General features: G+C 35.8%; 1 protein-coding gene across 1 annotated transcript in view; it reads left to right on the top strand.

The window, feature by feature from the left end:
• Window positions 1-25,156, top strand: part of LOC147064227 (eukaryotic translation initiation factor 5B-like) — a 39,428-nt gene extending 14,272 nt beyond the window's left edge. Inside the window, exons 12-16 of the mRNA XM_085959274.1 lie at window positions 3,438-3,570; window positions 5,830-6,102; window positions 6,893-7,000; window positions 8,353-8,514; window positions 24,085-25,156. Of these exons, the coding sequence (XP_085815400.1) occupies window positions 3,438-3,570; window positions 5,830-6,102; window positions 6,893-7,000; window positions 8,353-8,514; window positions 24,085-24,192 (784 nt within the window). The 3' untranslated portion in view covers window positions 24,193-25,156. The remainder of the gene's footprint in view (window positions 1-3,437; window positions 3,571-5,829; window positions 6,103-6,892; window positions 7,001-8,352; window positions 8,515-24,084) is intronic.
• The last annotated feature ends 755 nt before the right edge of the window (window positions 25,157-25,911 follow it).

Below are 25,911 nucleotides of genomic sequence, written 5' to 3' on the forward strand. Positions count from 1 at the left end.
TGTTATAAACTATGTGTCATTCGATTCCATTCAGTTCGGAGTCAATGGTAGGTACAAACCAGGCACTGGTGGTAAGTACATTACTCTCAAATAGCCAGTAGTTCTCAAGGATGATTTATTTATACTCGACCTGCAGTGCTGCAATGTGTATGGGAGTTCAAATAAAAGTTACACAGTTTGAGATGTCCTGGATGCTATAAAAATGAGCTATTTATGACTGATATTTTTTTAACACACTCAACAAAAATGCTCATAAAAGTCATAAACCATATTATTATTCATTATGTGTATGACATATTTGTCGAAATCGTAGCCGTAGACTATAATACTGAACTGTTCTTACACTTGTTAATCTGTCATCGACGCATTAGTCCAGCACCATTTCGTAAGTGTCATGGCGCCGCTCGAGTAAGCCGGCATTTTTTCAATGAAGAAATCTTGTTCGTGATTTCTTATCAGTTTTAGGCGACGAATGTTTATTTTTAGAGTCACATAAAATATTAGGTTCTGTCATAATCATTTTTGAACTTGACTCCGATTTTTTACTACTCTATTTGTGTATGTTTGACTGACATTTATTACGATTTATTGATGCTTGAAATAACAACGCGCACTGTTGTACTAAGTCGGGATTCGTAACGCTTAGAAAGGGTTAAATAGGTTTCAGCTTTATCAATAGCAGTTGACGAGTCTTGTGACATAAATGGTACAACTCAAATTTGTACGATTTATTTCATCTACATGTCCTAAAGAAGACCTTTAAGGATTATTGCAACTCAAACGTCAAACACGTGGAGAGGATATTGCAAACGCTATAATTGAGTGCAAGGAAAAACATCATAATGACCATATATTATGACATATGACCAGCGTAAGAAAAGGTTTTGTTACTGTTTTGAAAGAAAAAAATCAATCAAATCAAGGAAATAAAAGAATCAAAAAAAGAATAAAAGAGATATTTGCTTAGGTACCATTTCATCACTCGTCAAGTAGCGCTTTGTGCGCAGACATTTCCAGAAGAAATTAACAAAGTTATGGAATTTGTGATTAAGATTATCAACTCCATTCTAAAACTCTTAATCATCGCCAGTTTAAAGATTTTTTAGTTTAAATGGAGAGTGAGTACGAAGATATTCTGCTGCATAACAAGGTACATTGGTTATCAAGAGAAAACGTTTTAAAACGTTTCGCTTCTTTATTAACATAACTTAAAGAATAGAAGGGTGATCAGTGATCACTATCCATAAATAATGGACGATCAGTTGATCAAAAAAAATTATTTCATGGTTGACATTACGTCTCCTCTAAATAAGCTTAATCGTAAACTACAGGGGGAAGGAAACACAATTTTTTCGATGTTAGAAGAAGTTATTTCGTTCGAAAACAAATTATACCTTTTTGCTCTAAATTTTAAAGAGAATCTTCGATTCACTTTCTAAGCCTGCTGAAACATCGCGAAGAACATAATTCTGATATTGAAATTCGCTATTACAAAACAGCAATTTTAAATATGAGGGAAGCTCTTCTCAACAGGTTTCAGGAATTCAGAAACTGCAAAGCGACGTTTGTCTTTGTTAAAAAAAATCTTAATTCTACGGTAACAGAAGTAATTTTCTCTCCCTATAAGTTGACGTTGGCAACTTTGAAATGCTGGATTTTATAAAAATAAAGAATTATAGAGCGCTAATTTGAACGTCTCTGTGGTGATATGGACATATTGGAGAAACATGAGAACATGGTTCACAGCACAAGTAGTCTGCTTTGAAAGATCTGGAGAAGGAAGGCATGGTGATTTTTAACACCTGGAATAGTATTCCTGACTCATTAATCAGTTAAAAAACTAGCGTTTGCTGTTCTTTCCTTTTTTGGTTCTACATATTCATGTGAATAATATTTTTCAAGCATAAACCTTATCAAGAGTAAATTGAGAAGTCGTCTTACTGGCGAGAACCTGAAATCGTGCCTAAAATTTAAAACAACATACAAACCTGACTTACCCAAACTTTTCAAGGAGATGGAAGGCCATTGTTCACATTAAGTGTTTATCATGATTTAATTTTATGGGTACCTTACTTACAATTTAATTTTTATCAATAAATAAGATCATTATTAAGTACGAGTATGATATCAAGTTTTATTCAGTGTACCTATAGTTTAAAAAAAATCTAAAAATTTTAATTAAAGTTTATTAAGTTTCAGCAATGTACATACATACATATATACCTAGTTATAGTTTCATAAATTTGGCTCTCAAAAAAATTTCAATCGTTGTACTGTTGATATTTAGCTCTATTGACTAATGAGTTTGCCGACCACTGCTCTAGTGCAACTCATTAAACTTATTGTAAATTAGAATTAGTTAACATTCAGTAAAACCCAGGGCCCGAAATGGAACGGAACGCACCGGAGCGCCGTTCCGGCTCGTGAAATTTGTAAAATTATCGCTCCGTCTCGTGGAAAAGGAAAGAGCTAGATAGGCCATAGAATAGAAAATCTGACACACTTATTTTTATAAAATACACATACGGTTTGATGACTATGTAAATATCTTCAGAAAATTTGTGGAGCGCTCCGGTTCGAAAACTTTTCCATTTCGAGCGCTGGTAAAACCTCATTAATACCAATTCCACGCGACTGAAAATCGAAAAAAAATTAATAATGAATTATGAAATGTATGGGGGGGAAAAAACATTTTTTTTTGATTTTCATTAATTTTGTTTACGATCATAAGTGTGCCTACGGAATCAGAAATTTCATAAAGTGTTAAGGCCATGCATTAGTTGAGGCACGGTCTAAAAAGATCGTTGCTAGGCGATGTGTGGATTGCGGGTCGCGGGTGCAAAAGACGCCTGTCAAACGAAATATTATTTCTCTAACATACGTCCATTTTATGTTCTGTTTATTATTCTATTAGTAACAATAATAATATATTCATTGACATGTTTTCTTTTTAAAGTAAATGGGTAACGTTTTTAGTCATCTTTACACGATTTTAGAATTAATTGGCCCGTCGCCATCACGCAGCAAAGTGACGTATGTCTGACTCGACGTTCTCTCAATGAATGCGAAGCGAGTACAAAATTTCGTCGCGCGTACAGTTGAAAATTATTTGGCGTTTCACTGATGCGTCACCTTAATGGGTCATAAAATGTCAGGATTATTTATATTACCTTCTTAAAATAAGTAATTGATGATGTTTTAAGAAAAATCTGTCACAATTTTCAATGACTGCCTCATGCCTATTTAATAGTGTACTTTATTACGATCAATCATTTCGAATTAAAGGTATGGTTTTATATGAAAATAATGTTCAAGGGACTTTTTTTGCAAAATTTCGATTTACGGCGAATTTCGAATTATCCGTGTTCTTATTAACAAGGTTTTACTGTACTGCACAGAGATATATTTTAACAGAAGCATTCATTATCTGTTACCAGGGAAGACGTGGCGAAGGATTTGAAGAAAGCACTGTCAGGAATCAAGCTCAGTGACCGAGGTGTCTACGTCCAGGCGTCGACCCTGGGATCACTGGAAGCCCTCTTGGAGTTCCTCAAGTCCAGTAAAATACCCGTAAGTCTATTTTGTTTCTGCCGCACTATACTTTTATTTTTTACAGTTTTTAAACCCTTCAATGCATGGTAACTATATTATTGATTACGTCTATATTTTTTATATGAATGAAATTTTATTTAATAACTGACAGTTCTCTGCAGTGGACAAATTATGCTTTTAAAATATTTATATGTTTAGTTCATAGGTGTCACTTTTTTTATAATAATATAAAACATTAAATTTCTTGACCATACTATTCCAATCGATTAATATGTGAAATATCCCACGAGATGTTCGTATGACCTGCTACTTAGCACCTGCTAAATATTGGCCATACTAAGGTCTGAACAAATCCGGAGTACTTTCATCCGGATTATTCTAGGTCAGGCATATCCAATTTTAAGTAGGCCGTGTTTACTATCGAGTATCAGAACTACCACACTAAACTTACTTAACAAATTAATAAACAAAGAAATACATACTTTTTTTGGGTACTCACTGCACTCTTTGTCAAACTATTCTCCTACTGTGCAAAGAGCCTACTGCACGATGGTAAGACGAAACTATGCCTCATTTTAAAGCGCGTCACGTCTTATCTTTCTCTCACATCTACGGTAGACCGTGAGTGATATACAAATCAAGTATAACAACGAGGTCACGTGGGCTTTCTCATGGTTAATTCGAAAACGACTTTAATGCCTCCCCTTCAAAAACTCAATGAAAACATAATATATATGTATGTATTACAACTAAACGTATAGCTTTCTACATTTTTATGATTCGATTCCTCTGGAGTGATCGACCAAAATCGGTCCCGCGATCGACCAGTTAATTAAGGTATTAGTAATACATCAAAAAGCCGCATATAACTAGACAATGTCTTTTAATTTTCACACTCTGAAGGACATACACTTTCTAAGTGTAAACGCAGGAACAAATTTTTTTGTTAATAGAACACACATAGAACACAATAGAACGGAGTGCTAAAATATTATTATTATTATTAAACTGGCGCTAGGGGCCGTTCAGGTCCATGGCCGACTGCACAACGTTTTTCCAGGCATCTCTGTCCAGCGCTCTCTCTTCCCAGTTGACTATCCCCAGCCTTTCCGCATCCCTTTGAATGTTGTCCGCCCATCTCCGTCGAGGGCGGCCAAGAGGTCGAGTGCCAGCTGGTGTGCCTTTGTAAATCCTATAGAGAGTTCTAGATCGTTCAGATCGTACAACGTGGCCCGCCCATCTGAGCCTTCTTGACCTCAGAATATTAGTGATTCTAGGTTGGTATCGGTCGAAGAGCTCAGCGTTTGTGCGGATGCGCCACCGGTGGTTCTCATTGACGGGTCCAAGTATTCTCCGGAGGATTCTGTTTTCAAACACTTGGAGCGCCTTTTCTTGTTTTTCTGTTAAACCCCACGTTTCACATCCATACATGACGATTGGCTTGATGACCACGTTATACACCCGGAATTTCGTTTTGATGGACAGCATTTTGGACCTGAACAGACGACTCAGCGCGAAGTACGCTGCATTTCCACTTCTCAGTCGGTCAGAGAGCTCTAGGGACATTTCATTTTTAGAGGTAATGTTGGAGCCCAAGTACTTGAAGAGAGAGGTTCTCTCGAATGAGGAGTTTCTTATTCCAATGTTTCCAGAGGGTTCAATGCCTCTTGTCATTTTCAAATACTTGGTCTTTCCCACATTTACTCGTAGATTCAACCTTTTCGCTGTGTCCTCCAGAGGAGTGAAAATATCTCTGACTTCTTCTTCAGATTCTCCGAGCACCACCAAATCATCTGCGTAGCCCAATATTTTATGGGACCCATTCAGGGTAACTCCACCTTCTGCTTTCAGAGCTTCTCTAACGGCTTTCTCTAAAGCTAAGTTGAACAGCATTGGTGATAAGGAGTCGCCTTGTTTTAGTCCTGCTGTCACCTTAAAAGATTCTGATATACTACCTTGCATATGAATTCTACTTCTGGATCCGTCCATGCATACTTTTATTATATTTATAAGTTTTGACGGTATTTCAAATTCTTTCAATATATTCCAGAGAGCTTCTCTATCAATAGAGTCATATGCGGTTTTAAAATCTACAAAGAGACAGTGTACATCTTGGGCGTATTCCCATTTCTTTTCAAAGATTTGGCGCAGTGTAAAGATTTGATCGGTAGTACTGCGGTTTCGTCTAAAGCCGCATATGACTGCTAAAATAGGGCTACTAAAAAGAGAAATATCAGCGCATGTATTAACGTGTGTTTATGTGTTGTGTCTGTGCAGTACTCGGCGATCAGGATAGGACCGGTGGTGAAGCGCGACGTGATGAAGGCGTCGGCCATGCTGGAGCACGAGTCTCAGTACGCGGTGATTCTCGCTTTCGACGTGAAGGTGGAGCGTGACGCACAAGAGATGGCCGACAACCTGGGCGTAACCATCTTCCAGGCGGACATCATCTACCATCTGTTTGATAAGTTCATGGCTCACCGTGACCAGCTCAAACAACGCAAACGGGAGGAGTTCAAGCACATTGCCGTCTTCCCCTGCAGGCTCAAGGTGATCACTTTGTCACTATTATCTTATAAGTATCTCCTTACCGCTATCTTCCGGCTGACATGAAGGCCCTGTAATAATAATCAAAAATACTGTCTCACCTATTGAGATATTAAAATGACAAATAAATTTCGCATAATTGACCGGCAGTGGGAATAGTGGAGGTAGGCTGTGGAGATCCAACAAAAATAGTGCACACTAAACATTGTCAGTCATACTTATTTGTTTTCATTGAGCCAAGAATCGCAAACGGTGTTAGTTATTTTTAAAATTCAATGAAACCCTGAAAAACCAAACCATAATGATAAAAAATATTTTTATATGTTATCGTTTACTAACCAACACCATCTGCAATTCGTATTCTTAGTCCAATGAAAACAAATAAGCATGACTGACCAAGTTTAGTGTGCACTATTTATGTCGGATCTCATTAGTGTTTACCTGGAAATAATTGGGATACTTTGCATATGCATAGTGCTAGTGCACAGTACTCATACTAAAAATCAACAGTTATACTTACTCTGCTATGGCCGCCATCTTGGAAAACGGCATGCGAATTTTAGTTTTTCAGTCATATATTTACAGCTAAAAATGCAGAAATTTGACAGGGCTAATGTGATTATTATTACATTTTCTATTCTCGACTATACTTTCATCAAGCCTATTGCACCACGCCGACTATATCATGTTTCGTGGCAAAACTATCGAACCTCACGCTAATGCGCTATATTAAATAGTTCTAATGAATATCACTATGCATACTAATCATGGTTTTGATTTGTCTCTATTGCAGATATTACCACAGTTTGTGTTCAACTCTCGTGATCCCATAGTGGTCGGCGTCATTGTGGAAGCGGGGATAGTCAAGGAAGGAACTCCAATCTGTGTTCCCAGCAAAGAGGTTTGTCAGACTTACTGAAAAAAAAATTACATTAGAATCTTAGTCATCCTGACAAATTGGGGATGAAAGTAGAGTGTGACATGTTTAGGAAGAAGCGGGGTGGGGTGCTGCAATTCTTTCTAGACGTGTCAAATCTTTTGCCACCTTCCCACATGTAAATTTTGTTATTGTTCAACTGTTGTTGAATGAGTTGAAACTAAATTGATAATAAGTTGAATTGAATGAAGTTGATGTCATTTCTACTTTGGTCTATTCATCTTTCAAGTTGACTATGCATTAGCGCGTGGGAACTTGTTTCAAGTTGAATGCGATCGGTTATTAGTTGACTATCATGTGTCGCAGAGTGCCCTTGTTTTAGTTTCTGAAATAGTATGGCATCTTCTTCAAAAAAGATTTTTAAATAGTGCCAGAAGGGATAAGCCTCACAAAGGAGCGGGGCGGGCGCGCGTGCAAATTTCGCAACTGGCGCGGTGATTCATCGAAAATACAACATTATCAAATACTCCAAAGCACATTAAATGTGACGTGGTGCTGAGCCCGCGTGCCTCGGAATTCAATGCATACAGACACACCTGGTTTTTTTTGTAACAAAAATACTACATATTCAAATACTCCGAAGCACATTGAATGTGACGAGGCGAAAACGGTGCGGGGGTCTATAATTTACCCACCCATGGGTGCGTCGTTAACAAGCGAGCGCTTATAATCTCTTCAAAGTCTTTGCAAATTATTATTATGTGATTATGTAATTATGTTCCGCCAAAGACATAATTCAGATATATAATAAAATATTGTATTATTCCGCTATGAATGGCGAGCGGTGGATATGGATTACGAGCCAACAAAGGAAAAAAAATAATAGTCACGCTCCCTCCGCCACCTGCGCCTACGCCGCCTACCGCACTTGGGCGACTAGTGCACTCTGAATTGCAACAATATTATAGGTCTCTTCGCCTATAACGGGACCCGTTATGTAATGTCTGGCGAGAATGCGCTGCTTAACACACTTTGGCCACGAGCACCCGTTCCGCTTCTTTTAGTGGGCTTTGTCGCTAAGGGGAAAATGACAGAATAATTATTGTCATGAGTAGTTTTGGTCTTTTGTCAATATGCTTTGCTATATTTTGTTTAAACTTTTGTTGTCCAGAATGCTATTCTGTTGTATTTATATAAACATTATACGTAGTTGGATTCTGTCTTGAATAAATAATTTAAACTAATAAATTCCACCTTACGTTAAGTTAGAACTGGGGTGATGACTTGTTATTGTGATAAAACGTCTTTGTTATTTGATTATGAATAAGAGATGTAATATAAAATAAATTGATTAACGTTGGGAAAATAATGTTTAGTTTGTGGAGATTGGCATCGTGACGTCTATCGAAAGCAACCACAAGCAGGTGGAGACGGCGCGAAAGGGCATGGAGGTGTGCATCAAGATCGACCCGATACCCGGCGACGCCCCCAAGATGTTCGGACGCCATTTCGATGACACCGACTTCCTCGTCAGCAAGGTCAATTACAATTATTTATCTACTTTCTATTAATTAATACGGTACCTTGATAGCAAATGATTGAATCGGCAAATTGACAATTTGTGTCATTTTTACGCCACCTACACACGGCACCCATTGCTGAGTGTCATACTTCGCAGCAGCCGGTGAGTCTTCATCGTAACACAGCATGTGCGATGCCACATTCAATCAGTATGGGAAATGCCTTCCGCAACATACGGTTTTTCGAAGTAATGGAATATCTATGTTGTGGCAAAAGCATACAATGTCAATTTACGGAGTTGAGATAAGATTTTTCTGAATGCCATTTATAAACGCAACTTGTTTAGTATTATAATAATTGAATTTCAATATAAATATTACATTAAATAAAAATTTTAAAACTTTGGTTTTGCTCTCCTGTCTGTCACAGTACTGAATGGTTGGAATCAATATGCACTTTGAAATACTCATATGTGTATAAAAAAAATCGGGAAGAAAAGCTAAAAAAAACCTCGATTTTTTTTTAGTGTGAGAAAGCTGGTCAGATTTCAACACACAGGAAAAAAGTCAATAGGTATGGAAATAATATGGTTAGTTGCTCATGCAAGCAATGTTTTTTAGGGGAAAAATTACAATTTTTGAAGAGAGCACCAACACATCCATCGTCGACGTTTAGGGAGGAGAGCCACCTGAAATTCATCCCCCTAACAAAATGGCGGCCATCTTTCCCATATTACCCATTTTTTATATACTATATAAATTTAATATGGTCGTCATCAGATATCTCGTCCTATGGACTTCCAACAATATTTTGAAAGCATGAATCCAGCATCCCCAAAAACAAATAATTTGATGGTATCTAACTGAGAAATACAGTCGAACTCGGTTATTATGATCTCGGACATAGCGAGAGCTCGGATGTAATGAGGAAACATTCGTTGACATTTGGTTCATGATTTTCTCCATACATTTATTCACTGTTATAAGGAACAACTTATCGGATATACCGAGCTAAAATACTGTTAATGGGTCGATCGTTATATTATAAATATTTCGACCCTAAGCAATAAAATCCGATCGGACAGGATGCCGCTGGGGTACAGATTAAGTTTATGACTCCAGCTCTAATTCAGCGATTTCCAAACTGAGAGGCGCGGAGTGTTGCAAAAGGAGGCGCAAAAAGTTTAACACAATTGATGTAGCCACAGGTTTGCAGTTTGCAGATGCATAGTTTATAAAACGGCCGCTAGTTATAAACTACATAAAAAAACAATCCTATGAAAGGTGGTTTGCAAACCTGTCTGAAGATATGGAGACTAATTTTATAATAAAATTTTGTAATAGTAAAAAAGTCGCCTGCGGCTACTTTATTTCAGGGCTATTAAATAGTTTAAATATGTGGTAGTGAGTTGCAATTTGATGTGTTATCTATATGATGATTGATATACCTACTTAACTGATAACTCCCGTATATAATTTAGGAAACACTACTTTTGAGCACCACACTGCCCTTAACCTCAGCGATAGGTAGATGAGCCCGCCAAAGATCCTGGCCTGGGGACCCGTTTCAAGATGTGGGGCCCATGATAGAATCCATTTGTCAATGAATGATGATGAATTTGGATTGACAAGGAAAAATTGGTAGAATTATCATGCGATAATTCATTGAAACAAAAACCCTAGTTCAATTTTGGTTGAATCTAAGTGAAGAATAATTTAATACTTTGTCAAGAAAAGCAATGCCAGTTGTAAGTAAAGTACCTACTGCTAACATTCGTAACATCATATTTATGCGAAACGGGATTTTCTGCATTAGCTGCAATGAAATCCCGTTTAGTAGAAAAGAGAAAAGGAGCATTTTGTCCCAACAAGCACATTCATCGCATGAAAAACAAATTAATTTAAACAACCTTTTTTATTTTTATATATTTTTTTTCATTTTTGTATTTGTACATTTTTAACTATTTAAAAAGATGTCTATTATTATTAATGAAATAAAGGGGGGGGAGGCGCCAAGATTAGATTTTTTTAAAAGGGAGGCGTAGTAACAAAGTTTGGAAACCACTGGTCTAATTGTTGTTTTCGCCGACAATAATGAAAAAGTATCCACTCACATGGTTGAAAAATTCAAGGTTTATGAAGTCCGTAGGTACCTACCAGCGTTCATTACAATAAACAACTTCTTTTGTAGTTTATGAAGACCATGCTTGTTTCGGGGATTTTTACGATGGTTTTCAGATTTTTTTATTTTCGACGTTTTTTGACTTTTTTTGTTACGTCACCGCTCATTTAAAAATACCTATTCTCTGATATAACGAGTACCGCATATAACGAGCAAATTCAGTCGGTCCCATCTTCCTCGTAATAACCAAGTTCTACTGTATTAATTTAAATTTTATGGGGGGTAATTTGGGAAACGTAGCCGCCATTTTGTTGGGTGGGATGAATTTCGGGTAGCTCTCGTTCCTAAACGTCGACAATGGGTGTGGACATGATGAGTATGCCATGTTTGGTGCTCTCCTCAAGAAGTGCATCCTTTTTTCTCCTTACTCGTGTGACTAGGTCACCATACCGATAAGTCAAAATATATTTACTTAAAAAAACTCAATTGCATACATACTATGTGTGTGATTTTGTCAACACTGAATCATTTGCACAAACATGCATAAGCGGGGTTCTCGGGTCCAGAATTAGCTTTGTAAACTGAATATTACTTACAGTGGTGATATCAGCTGCAAACAGGTCATATTTATTACTGCTATCTATCCTATAGTCCAGAAGTGTACACAGAAACCAAAGATTTGACTTTAAGGGGACGCTCTACAGAAATTCCCTTTAGAATTGAAAATATGATATTTTTATATGTGGTCCGAAATAGTTGGTCTAGTAATATTAAAAATTCACCGCCGATGCGTGCCTCAAAAGTAATAGTCACTAAATTAAATTTAAAACAAACAAACTCGCTCCAACTAAGCGAGTATGGGGTGACCAAAAAATAATATCTTCTAATATACTTAAATGTTACTAAATTCAATATGTTAATCAGCTGTTTGGTGGGAAGTATTGCAACCAATATGGTGGATATTATGACGTTTTTTAACTTAGAGTTTAGAGTTTAGTTTAGTAGTTTAGAAACTTAGAAATAGATTAATAACTTTTTTATCTGAAATTGTACGAGAACTAAAGATACGAAGGATGTTGAAACACATATTATCTACATACATTTGTATTTCATGTGCTATCCAAAAAACATTATTAATGAATAGTATTTATTTTTAATGTGTAAGACCTATATAATTATTAAAAAAATAGGCAAGTATTGTTTAATTCTAATGCATATTTTAAAAAAACCTAGAATATATCTAGTGATGTACCCGATTGGTTTAAGTTTAGTCTGACACTTTTACAAACTAGTAAAGCAACTTTACTTTTATAATATGTACTAGTGAAACAATAGGTAGGTGCCATTATTGTATTTTGTTGGTTGAGTAAAGCCAATGCACGAAATAATTTATAACGACTAAAAATAAATAATATCGTGCAGGCACCCCATACACTTTTATTATTTTTCACATTGTTTTACATTCGGACGGCCGGCGAACAGCGATGACGGAACCTAATAAATCATTGCAATAAATTGCTCTACCGACAATAATTATTATTATGTTTTTAAAATAAAATCTTCGATGACCAGGGATTTTGTTGTAAATTTGATTTAAAATGACGTGGTACTCGCTCTGTGGACTCTCTTCGACTGAAATATGAATCACACTGGCTCCTGTTATACCCACTCTTAAAAAAACCGTCAGTATGAAAGCAAATCAATAGACACTAACGTCGGAACGAGCAGAACTGATCGATACCTTTGAGCTGAAATTTTGCAGTAGATACATACCCCTGAGTAAGGGTGGGCATGGGAATCGAGTATAACTGGGTAGGCCATGTCCAGTGCATAACAGAGAAACACTGGTACCAAAATGGTCCCTGCTGAAAACGCTCAAGGAAACAGCTGTTATGTATTTATTTGAATTGAAAAGTGGATAAATTAAAGTGAAAATGTATTAAAATCAACAAAGCGGCGTTTAGATCAAAAATGTGTGTGTTATCCAATACACAATCAATTTAAAAATAGAAACATGGATAAGGAAGAACCGTCAGCATTGCGTCGCCGCTTGACAAATGAATGAGTTCAGCGATGGCGTGCTTGGCAGGCAGGAGATTCTACAAAATCTCTGCCAGGTTGATGCAGCAACCCAAGAATTGAGTCTGAAATACTAGAATGAAACCGGTAAGGTCAGAGAAAAAGCGTGAACGTATGAAAACTAAGCTGAAGAATAAGCCTTAAACTTAGAGTAAAATTGACAGGTGGCACTGCAATCTGATAATTTTCTAGTAAACAATAATTAGCACTACGATCAAAATTTAGAATTTCATGCCAATCAATCAATGCACAAAAAAATCTATCAAAATCCAGCGAGCGTAATATCACATGAGCGAAATTGTTGCAGACGCCTCCAAGTTTATCAGTGCCTCAGGCCTCCGCGTACTTTAAACTGCCACTGAATAGGTTTTTTTTTACATTTATAATAATGTTAGATTGTACATTATCGAAAATACATCATTTTGAAAATTTCAGAATAACTAGGTACGCTTATCTGTGAAAAAAATCATGTCCGGAAACTTGTACGTATGCAGTTAGCCGTATCACATTTCGCCGTGAAATGTTGTATCGGAAATATATGGCCGTATATTAAAGACCGTCCAACCAACCTCTTTGGGTCGTATAGTACTGACATAAAATTCATGTCTAAATAAAACACGGCTCTTGTCGGTTCACACTTTACAGCAAGCCAGCAGCAAACAAATTTTGAAAATAGCCGATATACTTACTGGATAACTTGTTAGGTTAGGTTAGGATTTCACTCTTAAATTCATGAATTTTGCCAAAATCAGCTATTAAAATTGAATTAATGTTCATATTTAATCTAATAACATTGAAGACCGTATAGTATACGGTCATCTCCTTCCGATAAGAAAGCTCACGGTGAAATGTTTTACGTACAATTTACATGTAGCCGAAAAAAATAACCTAATCTTATATTCGGTATACATACCTAGTAATAATTTTACATTATTCAAAAAATTCAGCCTGAAATGTACACAGGTCTTTTGCGTAGTTCCAATTTAAAAAAAATATTATTTTGAAGTCGATGATGGATGAACAAAGCAAATGAAAATAGCGTCGCTGTCATTCGCATTGTGCACAGAAAAAAATAGTTTTTAATAATCAATCTATTATTTTACACGAGGGCACGTTATTATCAAGGATTTATCATGGATGGATGTACTTTCCATAGATTATAATATTATAAATATTATTATTCACAAGTAGGTATATGAACATTGATGATAAAATTTGGTTAACACCTGCTGTCAGCACTTCCTAAGTTCGTTATATCGTTATTTAATTAGAAATCGCTGATCGCCTTTTGGCAGAAATTGAAGTACCCCCTATTAATCCTAATTATTAATTAGTTTAAAAATGCATGAAATCATAGATAGCTCGATAGCTTAAATGCTAAGAGCACTCGCCCGGACAGTGAAAGATGTGAGTTCGATTTCCCACTCAGTCCAGAATTTTTAATAAAAAAAATACCTTTCTGAAGTTTTTGACAATGTAGTTTTGTTGAATCATAGATAGCTCGATAGCTCAAATGCTAAGAACACTCATCAGGACAGTGAAAGATGTGACTTCAATTTCCCACTCAGTCCAGAATTCAGAGTCAGGATAAAAAAAATCGTACTGTAGTTTTAGAAAATTTAGTGGCTTTTTTTAAGTACCTACGTGCTTTGTTGTCCTCAAAATTAGAATAATATTGTGACGTCTCCGAAATCGGCCTTTTCCCTGTCCTTTGGAGGGTCGACGATCGGAGCGGCCGCATGAATGAGCTGGGCCGGGAGGCTTCATTGATCGCGATTCGCAACACTCTGACCTGACCTGACCTACTTCCATTCATGCCGTAACGGCTGCTCAGCCTCCCGCCTCTGCCGAAGGTCATTCGCCTCAGCACCTAAGGGTGGCAAATTTGATCCACCGCGTCCATTAAAAAAAACGGTGTGTGTACTGTACGCGCGTTAGAAATTATACTTTGGCTTAACAAAACAAAAACAAAACTTGTGATAAACTAGATTCTTTGACTAGCTCTTAATTATCTTGTTAAATTACACACTCAAGAAAAAGGACCGCTTATTGGAACGCCGTTGGTTTATTTCTATACACTTTAAATTATATAATGGTTTCTCGTTGTTAAGCACCAACTGTCACTGACGTTTAATAGTTTCTTTACGTAAGGAATTGCAAATGGCCGACAATAAGAAATTCGCTGCTTAAGCAACGGAACAATTCTAAACTATAATATTATACTGTATAATCGTCACGATTGTAGTATCATAATGTGGCGTAAAAGTAGTGCGTTCGGCTGATAACCGAACAATCGGTAGTTCGAATCCAATCGAGTGCGTTTTTTTTCGTGTGAACAAATATATTATGTGTTACATGTCACACACCAAAAATACACTCTGATCTGATTTCCTAAACGCGCCAAAAGAAGTATAACTTCAAAAACATTAATATTACAGTGTCAATAAAATCGGACGGTATTATATTTGCTGCCATTTTGCACAGTTCTAACTCTATTACTTAAATTTTGACATGCATTGTCTAGTCCTAGTGCAGGGTTAGCGAACCTTTTTACATACGCATGCCAAAGAAAAAACAGTTTTTATGAATTCTATTAAAAAATGATAATGTTCTAGATATCACTCACATAACATAGCCCACATATTAGCTTTATCACTTACCCCATACATTTCGGTCAACCAATTTTGAAACTGTCTGTCAGAATAATTACAATTACAAGCTCCAAGTTTTTGTTTCTTATTTGATACAGTCATTTTTGTGGGTAGAAATGAAAATATAGTTCGTTACTGTATTACTTAGTTTAGTTCTTAACGCCACAATTGACACCAGAATTGCCGGCCACAGACGGACAGTTCTCGTAACAGGTTGAACATGCCAGTTAATAACCATACAGTTATCTTTGGTAGATAATCTGCTGCGCCCATAGACGGACACTTTTCGACCTTTCAGATGTGTGCCATGTTCAAACTGCCAGCGACCCCCCACTCCCGTGTTTTTGTAAAACTGTTGGAATTTCAACTAGCCGAAAGCTCTCGAGTGACATTAGATGTCGGTAACGTAAAGTAGAATATACCGCGCGATACAACTACGGCTGGTGTTGCTTGTTATAAAATACAAATTCATTTATTATTAAAAATATAATAATATTATGTACGCGGAGATCGCAAATATTATATTTTATTTATTTTTACGAGAGTAAAACAAAGTAATAGTTATTTATGTAAACATATTATTTTATACAATATAATATAAATGTTAAAATTTTAGAGAGCATTATAAATATTAAGTTATTGTGAAAATATAGACTAATTTTATTTATTGTATGTAGTGAATATTACAAATTATTAATTTAAGACGTTCACAACATAAATTAATATACCTAATTGTGAATGACAATGTCGCTAAATCTAAATAAAATTTAAGTATATATTTTAATAATATCATAGTAATTAATTATTATACTGATGATTGATGTAAATATAATTTTGTGGCTTATTGTATATAAAATCAATACCTTTATAAATATTACCGTTTTCTTACTTAATTAATACTGTCCATTAAAGGGAATAATTTATTCAAAAGAAAAGATTATATTTTATATTAATTACACGAATGTGTATAATATTGTTTCGGTGAATCGATAAAATACACAATCCACTAGCGAAATCATGATTTATTTTACCAACGTCATAGGTGTGTATTTATGTCAATTTGTTTCTAATAAAAACAATCATAACCATAATAAATTCAAAGTTAAATTATTCGTGTATCATCGTTCAAGTATACCCTACCTAAAACTAATTTAAACAATACCCCTGTGTATTATCTCCGCGAACATAACCTCCATAGTTTTTGACACTTGCTTTGCCACGGACAATAACTGTACGTATATGGGCACGTCTGTTGACAGTTCGACAGATTTAAATGGGGTAGTTAAACTGATCTGTGGTGTGTCCACTAACGTACAGTTATTGTCTGTGCCATGTTCAAACTGCTACGAAAACTGTCCGTCTATGGCCGCCTAATTGGTCATCTCAGATAAGTCATTCTCTCGCTACTGTGATCTCAAAAATTGTAAATCGATTAAAGTCAGAGGTTCGTGGCGTGGCTTACCTCGCCGCCTGATGAGGTTAGTGCGATAATGTTATATGTGATACATAAACCCTAAAAACTGATCTATGCAATTACATATTTACATTAAACGTAATGCTAATTCGTGAAGAGTAATTGCCTGCTATGTTTATTGCAATGCGATCTGGCATTTATTATTATACATTATATGTATATTTTGTTCTCTTCAAAATAAACTTTCGCGTGTCATGCAAAATCATTTCGCGTGTCATAGGTTCGCAACATCTGGTCTAGTGGGAAATTGTACGGTACACCAACTGGTGGGTATAAATCGTAAAAAAATATAATCAAAATAATTGTTTCAACTAAAATTATGCAGCAAAAATATTTTCGGATGAAATCAAATGCCAAAAAAACGGTTACGTTAAAAAGCAAAACTGCCGAATTTGGGGATCTGAAAAACGTCAAGTAGTTTGTGAGAAACCAACACATCCTGAAAAGGTTGGTTACAATATGTAAATTGTACATAACACAGTTCGCCGTGAGCTTTCTATCGGAAAAAGATGACGGTATACCATACGGTCTTCAATTTTATTAGATTCAATATGAACATTAATTCAATTTTCATAGCCGATTTGGTCAAAATTCATGAATTCAAGAATGAGAACCTAACCTAACCTAACAAATAATCCAGTATATCGGCTATTTTCAAAATTTGTTTGCCGCTGGCTTCCTGTAAACCGACAAGAACCGTGTTTTATTTAGACATGAATTTTATCTCAGTTCTATACGACCCAAAAAGGTTGGTTGTAGAGATTCCAATCCCGGGATCCCGCATCCCGGGATCCCGGGATCCCGAGCTATTTTCGATACCTATGAATCCCGGGACTGATAAACATAATCCCGGGATTTCGGGATTGATTTTTTTATAAATTTTTATGGAACATAAAATAAAAGCGAAAATATAACAGAAAAAATACTTTTAATAAAAAATAACTACATTAGAAATAAACTGAGTTTGAGTGAAGTTCGATTTATACCCATGTGTAAGCTGTCGATTCATTTTATTTTTTCACATAAATTATTAAAAATGAGAAAGATTGGAAAAAAGCAATGCTTCGCACTTTTAACAAAGTAATTCCACCGTGACCTCATACGTTTTACGGCAATTTCATATTTGGCTGACTAATTAGATTTATGAAGCGGAAAGGCCATAAGTACGCCATGCTTATTTGCTTTACTATTTTAAATCTCGCTAATCCATTCGTTAAGTCTTTACTATCAGAAACAGCAATCGCGTATTAAATTCACATTATTATTTATATATATATATATTTAATATTATTTACTCCATTAAACTTATGTATTTCCAAGATTGAACGTAGATATACAATATTAACAATAAATGTCTTAAATATTATAAATTATACTAGATTTATGTTTGACCGATTTTATCAATGTTATGTGTAAATATAAAAATTGTATATTAACAATGGAAAAAAATGCCAATCCCGGGACCAGTCCCGGGATCCCGGGATTGTCAAATTGTAATCCCGAAATCCCGGGATCAGAATTTCGGCTCGGGATTGGATTCCCTAGTTGTATGGTCTTTACGGTCATATTTCCGATACAACATTTTACGGCGAAGTGTGATACGGCGAACTGCATACGTACAAATTTCCGGACAAGGAAAAAGTTACGGCGTGGTGTGGTTTCTGGGCAGGATGTGTCGTCGGGCCGTACTTTTTGAAAATGCGATTAAAATTGCGGTGATGGTCAACCGTAACCATGTTTTCTGGTCGTGTAATTTTCCGTTTTGGCGTCGTTAACTGACCTCTGAGTTAGGGTTGCCAACTGCTGTCCAGAATCCTTGTTAAAGCGTTTACCCGGGAAGCACAATATCCCGGAATTTTAGAGAAAGCCAATGAATAATATGATACACGATAATTTTCTGAAAATAATAAAGTCCTTATTAACCTACCATGAACGGACAATTAATAATGATGCAATGACAATCTTTAAATGCCTACTTGACACACTGAAAATTTGACTTTCCATACATACATTTCCTTCTTTATTTGGAGAAATGATTTTGTCAATCACAAATAACTTTTGCAAACAACGATTCAGGTACCAATTGGACAATCTCGACGCTTGTTCTGATTGGATTGCATCATAATATGTCGTGTTAATAGTGATAAAATTATACATCTTATAGGCAGTATGGTAGTTATCACAAAACAGATTAAAATTTAAATATCAATGCGAAAGACAGTCACCATAGACCAAGACTTTGACACCGACTTTGTCATAGTTCACCGTGAGATGGCCGTATAACATTAAGATCAAACATTACACTTTGTTTCTGTAGCATTTGGAGACATAGTCCCGGGCCGTAAAAGAGGGCTTATCATGCAAGAGGTACGGTTGTTCTGACTTTTGGATATTTTTTATAGTTTGTGGTCACAGATTAATAAATAGAATTCCGATACGCTATTTACCGCTATATAGAGTACATTTTGACGCAGGGTTTTGAATGTGTGAGTGTCTACGAAAATGAACCACGCATTACAGACGTCAGATGGTGTGTTTAATACACCAATATTAAATGAGCGTCAATGCATTAACCGATAGCAGTTGTCAGTATTCGACGTATGACGTATTTTTGACATGTGTTTAAATTTATCCCGTATTCTTCCTTACCTTACTCGAGATCGGTAGCCTGCTTCTCCTTACCCGTTAGGTATTTCAGTTCACACTATTTCTGAGTTCCCTGCTCGGCGGGTATCGCGTCGTTTATTATAGCTATTATGACAAGGTTAAAATTCGGTCCATCCCATGAAAGTAACTCCCAATTCCCGTGGTGTGCCGTATTGTCCCGTCCCAGATTTTCGAAAATCTGGCCACATCAGTTGTATTGTAATGTTGTAAGGCTCCAGTGTGTCGGGGCCGAGACTGTCTCTCCATGAATGGCATATCGATCGAACCCCTACCAACCCCCTCTTCCCGCCCGTGCAGCTTCACAAGCGCACTGACCCAGTTTAGCAATAACAACCCTTGCAAACACGTCGCATCCTTAGGGATGTCGTTGAAAGAAACGTATCGATACTTACAATAAGACGTATATTATTATATTATATAAAATTTATACATCAGACATTTTTATAAGTACGGTTACATGTAAATTGTACGTAAAACATTTCACCGTGGCACAGTTCGCCGTGAGCTTTCTATCGGAAAGAGATGACCGTATTCTATACGGTCTCCAATTTTATTAGATTCATTATGAACATTAATTCGATTTTCATAGCTGATTTTGGCAAAATTCATGAATTCAAGAATGAGAACCTAACCTAACCTAACAAATAATCCAGTATATCGGCTATTTTCAAAATTTGTTTGCCGCTGGCTTCCTGTAAACCGACAAGAACCGTGTTTTATTTAGACATGAATTTTATCTCAGTTCTATACGACCCAAAAAGGTTGTATGGTCTTTACGGTCATATTTCCGATACAACATTTCACGGCGAAGTGTGATACGGCGAACTGCATACGTACAAGTTTCCGGACACGAGATATTTCACAGACCGGCTGTTGCATAGGTATATATTTTAATCTAATTCAGAGTATTTTGACGAATGTTACCTATATATAGAATCCATGATTCTTTTTATTTAAAATAATAATAAATCATTTTGAAACCCTCAAAAACATACACATTAAAAAATAATAATATATTGGAATTCGCACTCACGTCCTTTCAGTTCGCGGATAATAGATTTTTATCCATAGAATAGATTAATACTTTGCTTGATCGCTTTTGTACCACCGCTGCAGGGTGAGGGAGGGTCGGTCACGGCGCTGGCGGCAACCGGAAGATAAAACAGATTAATAAAATATAAATGAGAAAGGCAGTCGCCATGGACCAACATTTTGAAGCAGGGTTCGCTATATTACTTGAGGCCATAAAACCATGGGACACAAAGCGCGCCGACTGTCATCAAATATTGAATGCGCGTTTCGTTTACGTAATAAATTTTAAAATGTATATTATGAGACAGACCTAAATATTGAAAATAGTATAATTATTCTTTAATGCGTGTTTAAGTTTATCCCATATTTTTACACATTCTAAATCCGTATCCTGTTATACAATACCCGATTGGGTAAGCTACCTGTCAATTAAGCTACTGATCAAACTTACTATTACATTAAATTAATTGAATATTAATACAAGCTATCTATAGCCATCACAGATGACATGTCAATTCCTATATCGTAAGTTTTGAAATCATATTATGAAGTAATTGCAATTTAATGTTTGACATGCCCTCTAAAATCAGGAATAATGCTAATTTCTTTGTGCTTTATGTGCATCTTATAATATATCGGATAACTTTGATTTGTTTTCTAGCAAACATATTTATATTTATACACTTAGAGCGGCATGCACAATCTAAGATTTCGATCCTAAGGATAAGTCGCCGAAAAGCATGACAACTATAAACAATCCTGAGTATAGAGTTAAGGAATCCTTAACCATAGACTACATTTGTTATGAACACGCCCCCTTCTGTATTACCATTTACCACTGACAGCTGCTGTCAAAATAAATTCGCATGTCTATAAAACAGTCCATACACTCAAATTCATTTAACAATATATCTCAATATGGATATTGATAGTGTTAATTCGTTTGGCATGTACTTGCAAAATATTATTTTACTTTTATACGCCAGCCCGCAGAAATACAAAATGCCAGGTGATAGAATGACACTTGACGCTAGTGTTACCATGTTAAAAAAATATCTTGCGGTGCCTGTGGAATCACGTATAATGACTTATAACGGAAACATAAGAGTATTAAAATTAAAAATTAATATGTATTTATAGTTATTGCATTTATAAAATGCAGTTGTCATATTTTTGTCATCGCTTAACAATTATAAAATAATTTACCTAAACTATAGGAAAGAGAATTTTTAAATATGGTATTATTTTCAATAGAAATGATCTTAACTAAGGACAATGTTTCTGCATAGTGTTTTCTGCTAAGGAAATTTTAGTTATGACAAATGTTTCTGCATTCCGCTCTTAATCCGTAGTAAATAAAATAAATTATCGACGTACCAACTTTTTGCAGCAACCACACGATACCTATATCATGCTTCAATATACAAAATAACTTACCGGTGTAGTTGTATGATAATAAAAAAAGTTTTCACAGTTTATAATTCAGGGTTTTGAAATGTCTTCATGAATTTATTAGTGATAAACCCAGATGAGCGGTAAATCTCAAATCGTTAAGAGTCATTGATATACTACTAGATGAGCAGTTCCCATACAAGTGTCATTTTAAAAATGTACCACAAAAGATATTACGAATATCGTCTTATAATATTCCCTTGTAGGTATAATGCGTTAAGACCGTTAACATGGATTCCCGAATTTCACCCGTATTGCCCTGGCTGTAAAACTAAATTTGCGTTCTTGGAATAGTGAACCTAAGGGTAGCTGCAACGCAAAACAGACAGAGCAAGTCGTCATGCGCTGACTATTAGTTAGAGTAAGATGCAAGCTAGACCGGGCTTACTCAGTAAGTTTTAACAAAGGCCGAGTCGCTGAAAATCGGGCGTCATTTTAAGAAGCATATGATTCATCCAGTAGTATATCAATGTTAAGAGTACATACTTGTGTTAAAGTCATCTTTAATAAGTTTGCTGGTGTCGTGGCCTCACCGTAGGGCGTAGATCAGTGGTCTCCAAACCCAATAAGGATGTGAGCTACTTTCAGAAATTGAAATTGTTTGGTGAGCTACGTATACATATTCCTTCTTTATAATTTTTTATCATCGTCCTTTATCGTATCATACTTAATATTATTATATTACTTAAAATAAATTAGGACATCGGACTTCCAATAAAACATAAAATGCGTACTTTAATTATTTATTTATAAACAAAATAGTAATTGAAAAATATCTTGAAATAAGTGTGAGTAAAAAGTAAAAATGATTAGTGAAAAGAATGGCATTCCCTTTCCTCCACAAATTTTTCAATTCTCGGTGAGTACCTAACTTTCACTCCTATATAGCCAAATCCAATTTACAAGATGTACATCTGTGAGTCTGTTTCTATATTTACTTTGAAGTCTTTTAACCACCTTCATAGTGGAAAACGTTGATTCACATAAGCAGGTATGCAATAGCAGGTAAACAATGCCTTCATTTTGAGCGCAATTCGAACTAAAATTGGATACTTTTCTGTTGGGACGAATGTGCCAAGAAATTCATAGACAACGGCAACTTGTTAAGACGATACATCAGTGAAACGGCAAATAATTTTCAACTATTATATAGGCACGACGAAATTTTGGACTCGCTAGCATTCGGAGAGAGAACGTCGAGCTGGGAACACGTAAATTTGTTTCGTGATGGCGACGGAGGTATTAATTCTTAAATCGTGTAAAGATGACTAAAAACGTTACCCATTTACTTGAAAAAGAAATCATGTCAATGAATATATTATTATTGTTACTAATAGAACAATAAATAGAATATTAAATGGACGCATGTTGGATTATGACAAATTATATTTCGTTCGGCATGCGTCATTCGCACCCGCGACCCGCAATCCGCGCATCGCCTAGCCACGATCTTTTTAGACCGTGCCTCAACTGAGATATAGCCTTAAGGATTTCATTGAAACTTAGTTCGAGAATTATTTCATTTCGGAGTCCTATAATAAAGTTTGAGAGGCAAATTTATAAATAATATGATAAAATATCCTACGCGAGCTACCGGTAGCTCGCGAGCGACAGTTTGGCGATCACTGGCGTAGAGGAACAAAAATTTCGTTCGTCGAAAAAAAGTGTCGGTCAAGAGTATTTTATTGACATCCCTCCGCTTGCCTTAGGCCTTAGGGGATCGACCTATTTCGCTAGTATCTAAATACTGTAACAATGGAAAGCCATTTTCTTTTATAGTAATTCTATCTGGGGAATTTAATAATACAATTATATATTTGGTAAACTAATGAAGAATTTCTTTTGCTGGCAGGTACTTACTGACAATGAATAAATGTTTGTGGATTGACCCGTGTTACACTACACGTGCTGAAAGCTTGCAATTAATTTCTTGCATATTCTTTGTTTCCTGACTGTGAATGTCTCGACTTTCGTTGTGAAAGGAATTTGTTAAATTTCTCGAAAAATCAATAAACCGATCTCGAGAAATCACAAGCTCTGTTAATGACCTCCCATTATGCCCAAAACGTAAATTTATGAAATTTAACATAATATTACTATTTTTTGTGCAGATTTCCCGCGCGAGCATAGACGCGTGCAAGGACTACTTCCGCGACGACTTGGTGAAGACTGACTGGCAGCTGATGGTGGAATTGAAGAATCTCTTTCAGATTTTGTAAACGACGCCTTATCTGCCCCGCCGAAGACTCTTTTCGTCCGCAGTGCGCATGGTCGGTGCTTACGGAACGGCCGGCTCGTGCGACTGTCAATCACGTACCTTTAAATAATTGGTATGGAAGCGTCGTCTACATAATATTATATTATAATAATAAACATGTGAACGTTTTATACTTCGTTTCCGTTTATATTTTCTGTTTTAGTATTTTTCTCTCCTGCATAATATTTATTTTATGACATTTAGGTAAGTAGTTGTTGTTTTATTGTTTGTTTTATTGGTTACCGAAATAGTTTTCGATTGATTGTATTTCTGACATTGAAACTTGTGTTTGTCGGCGGCCTCTATCGATTATGGGGACGCTCCACTACGTTATTTTTATGACATAACATCTTTGCCAGAGCCCACTGTATTCAGGCCCCGGCACGAAACTGAATTTTGATTGTAGTGCTAGCAATTGCCTATACTTCGAATCTATGTCTAAAAAATCATATTGAAAAAAAATGGTAAGTAATATATTAACGCGAACATTCACTACCATCGAAAATCGGAATCTAGTGCCGCGGTCTGACTATAGCGTCTTGGCAAAGTAACTACACGATGTTCGTTTGTATGTACATCTTGTCATTCATATAGGTACGAGTATATTCTTATCACATCCAAAATGAGGACGTCTTCAATCCATTTTTTTTTTTAAATATTAGTAAAATTAATGTTTCATAAAAATTTTTACTTTTTTGTAATGAATAATTGATTTATCTATTAAAAAAATATTTTTTCCACGATTGCCAACTTAGCGTTTTTTGCCAGATCTAGCATTTTTTTGTAGCTTGAGAAAAATACGCACCTGGCAACTAACGTTAAATATATCGTTTTTTAACTTCTTAACATTATTTTTTTGATAGTGAAATATCCGTTGATTTTGAATCTTGGAGGATGGATAGATATTTTATGTCGCCGATTCGTACAAAAAAAAAACACAAAAATTAAAAATTCATTTGTATTTTTCTCGAATGGCTTAAAAAGGTCACGACTTTTCTGTCGTCGACAAGAGCGATACATCTAATATTTTATTGATTTCCACTAAACCTAATAGATACTAAAATGTCTTCCGTTTGAGTGCATTATTTGCCCTACATTTGTATTTGTCCTCATGGTAACCCCAAAAGGCGACCCTATTTCATGAACTAGGTATACATTATTAGATCACTAGGGCACGCCTGCGCTGCCTTGCTGGAAACCACGTCATATTATCACGTCACTAATAGAATGGAAACCACGTCATATTATCACGTCACTAATAGAAACTTTGTCAGATAGTCATTAGATCTGATGCATAAACTGATGCATAAACCCTAAGATTGTTCCAAGTATAAAAGTAAAAGTCAGAAAGTCTATCGACACGTACTTTATTTTAATAGTCAGATATACGTACGTAAATAATTATTACACAGATGTTTCTCATTTCTTTAGCATTGTAGCGATGGGTATTTTACTTAAATGTATAGCGATAGTCGTATGTAGGTATATTAATTTAAATGAATCGATATCACTGAGTGGTATACTATATGAAAGTCGACAAGTATCGTCGGAACTGAGTCACTTTTTTTCCTTCTGCTTTAATTTTCAAATAAATCCACTTGAATTATTTAGTTATCGGCACTCGGTATTATATTATGAAGTACTGATAGCGACCCCTTTTTGTGGTAACCAAGTAACATGC

This window comes from Rhyacophila brunnea, unplaced genomic scaffold (assembly GCF_057557595.1).
Source record: "Rhyacophila brunnea isolate RB1 unplaced genomic scaffold, BYU_Rbru_1.0 scaffold_8, whole genome shotgun sequence".
Taxonomy (NCBI): domain Eukaryota; kingdom Metazoa; phylum Arthropoda; class Insecta; order Trichoptera; family Rhyacophilidae; genus Rhyacophila; species Rhyacophila brunnea.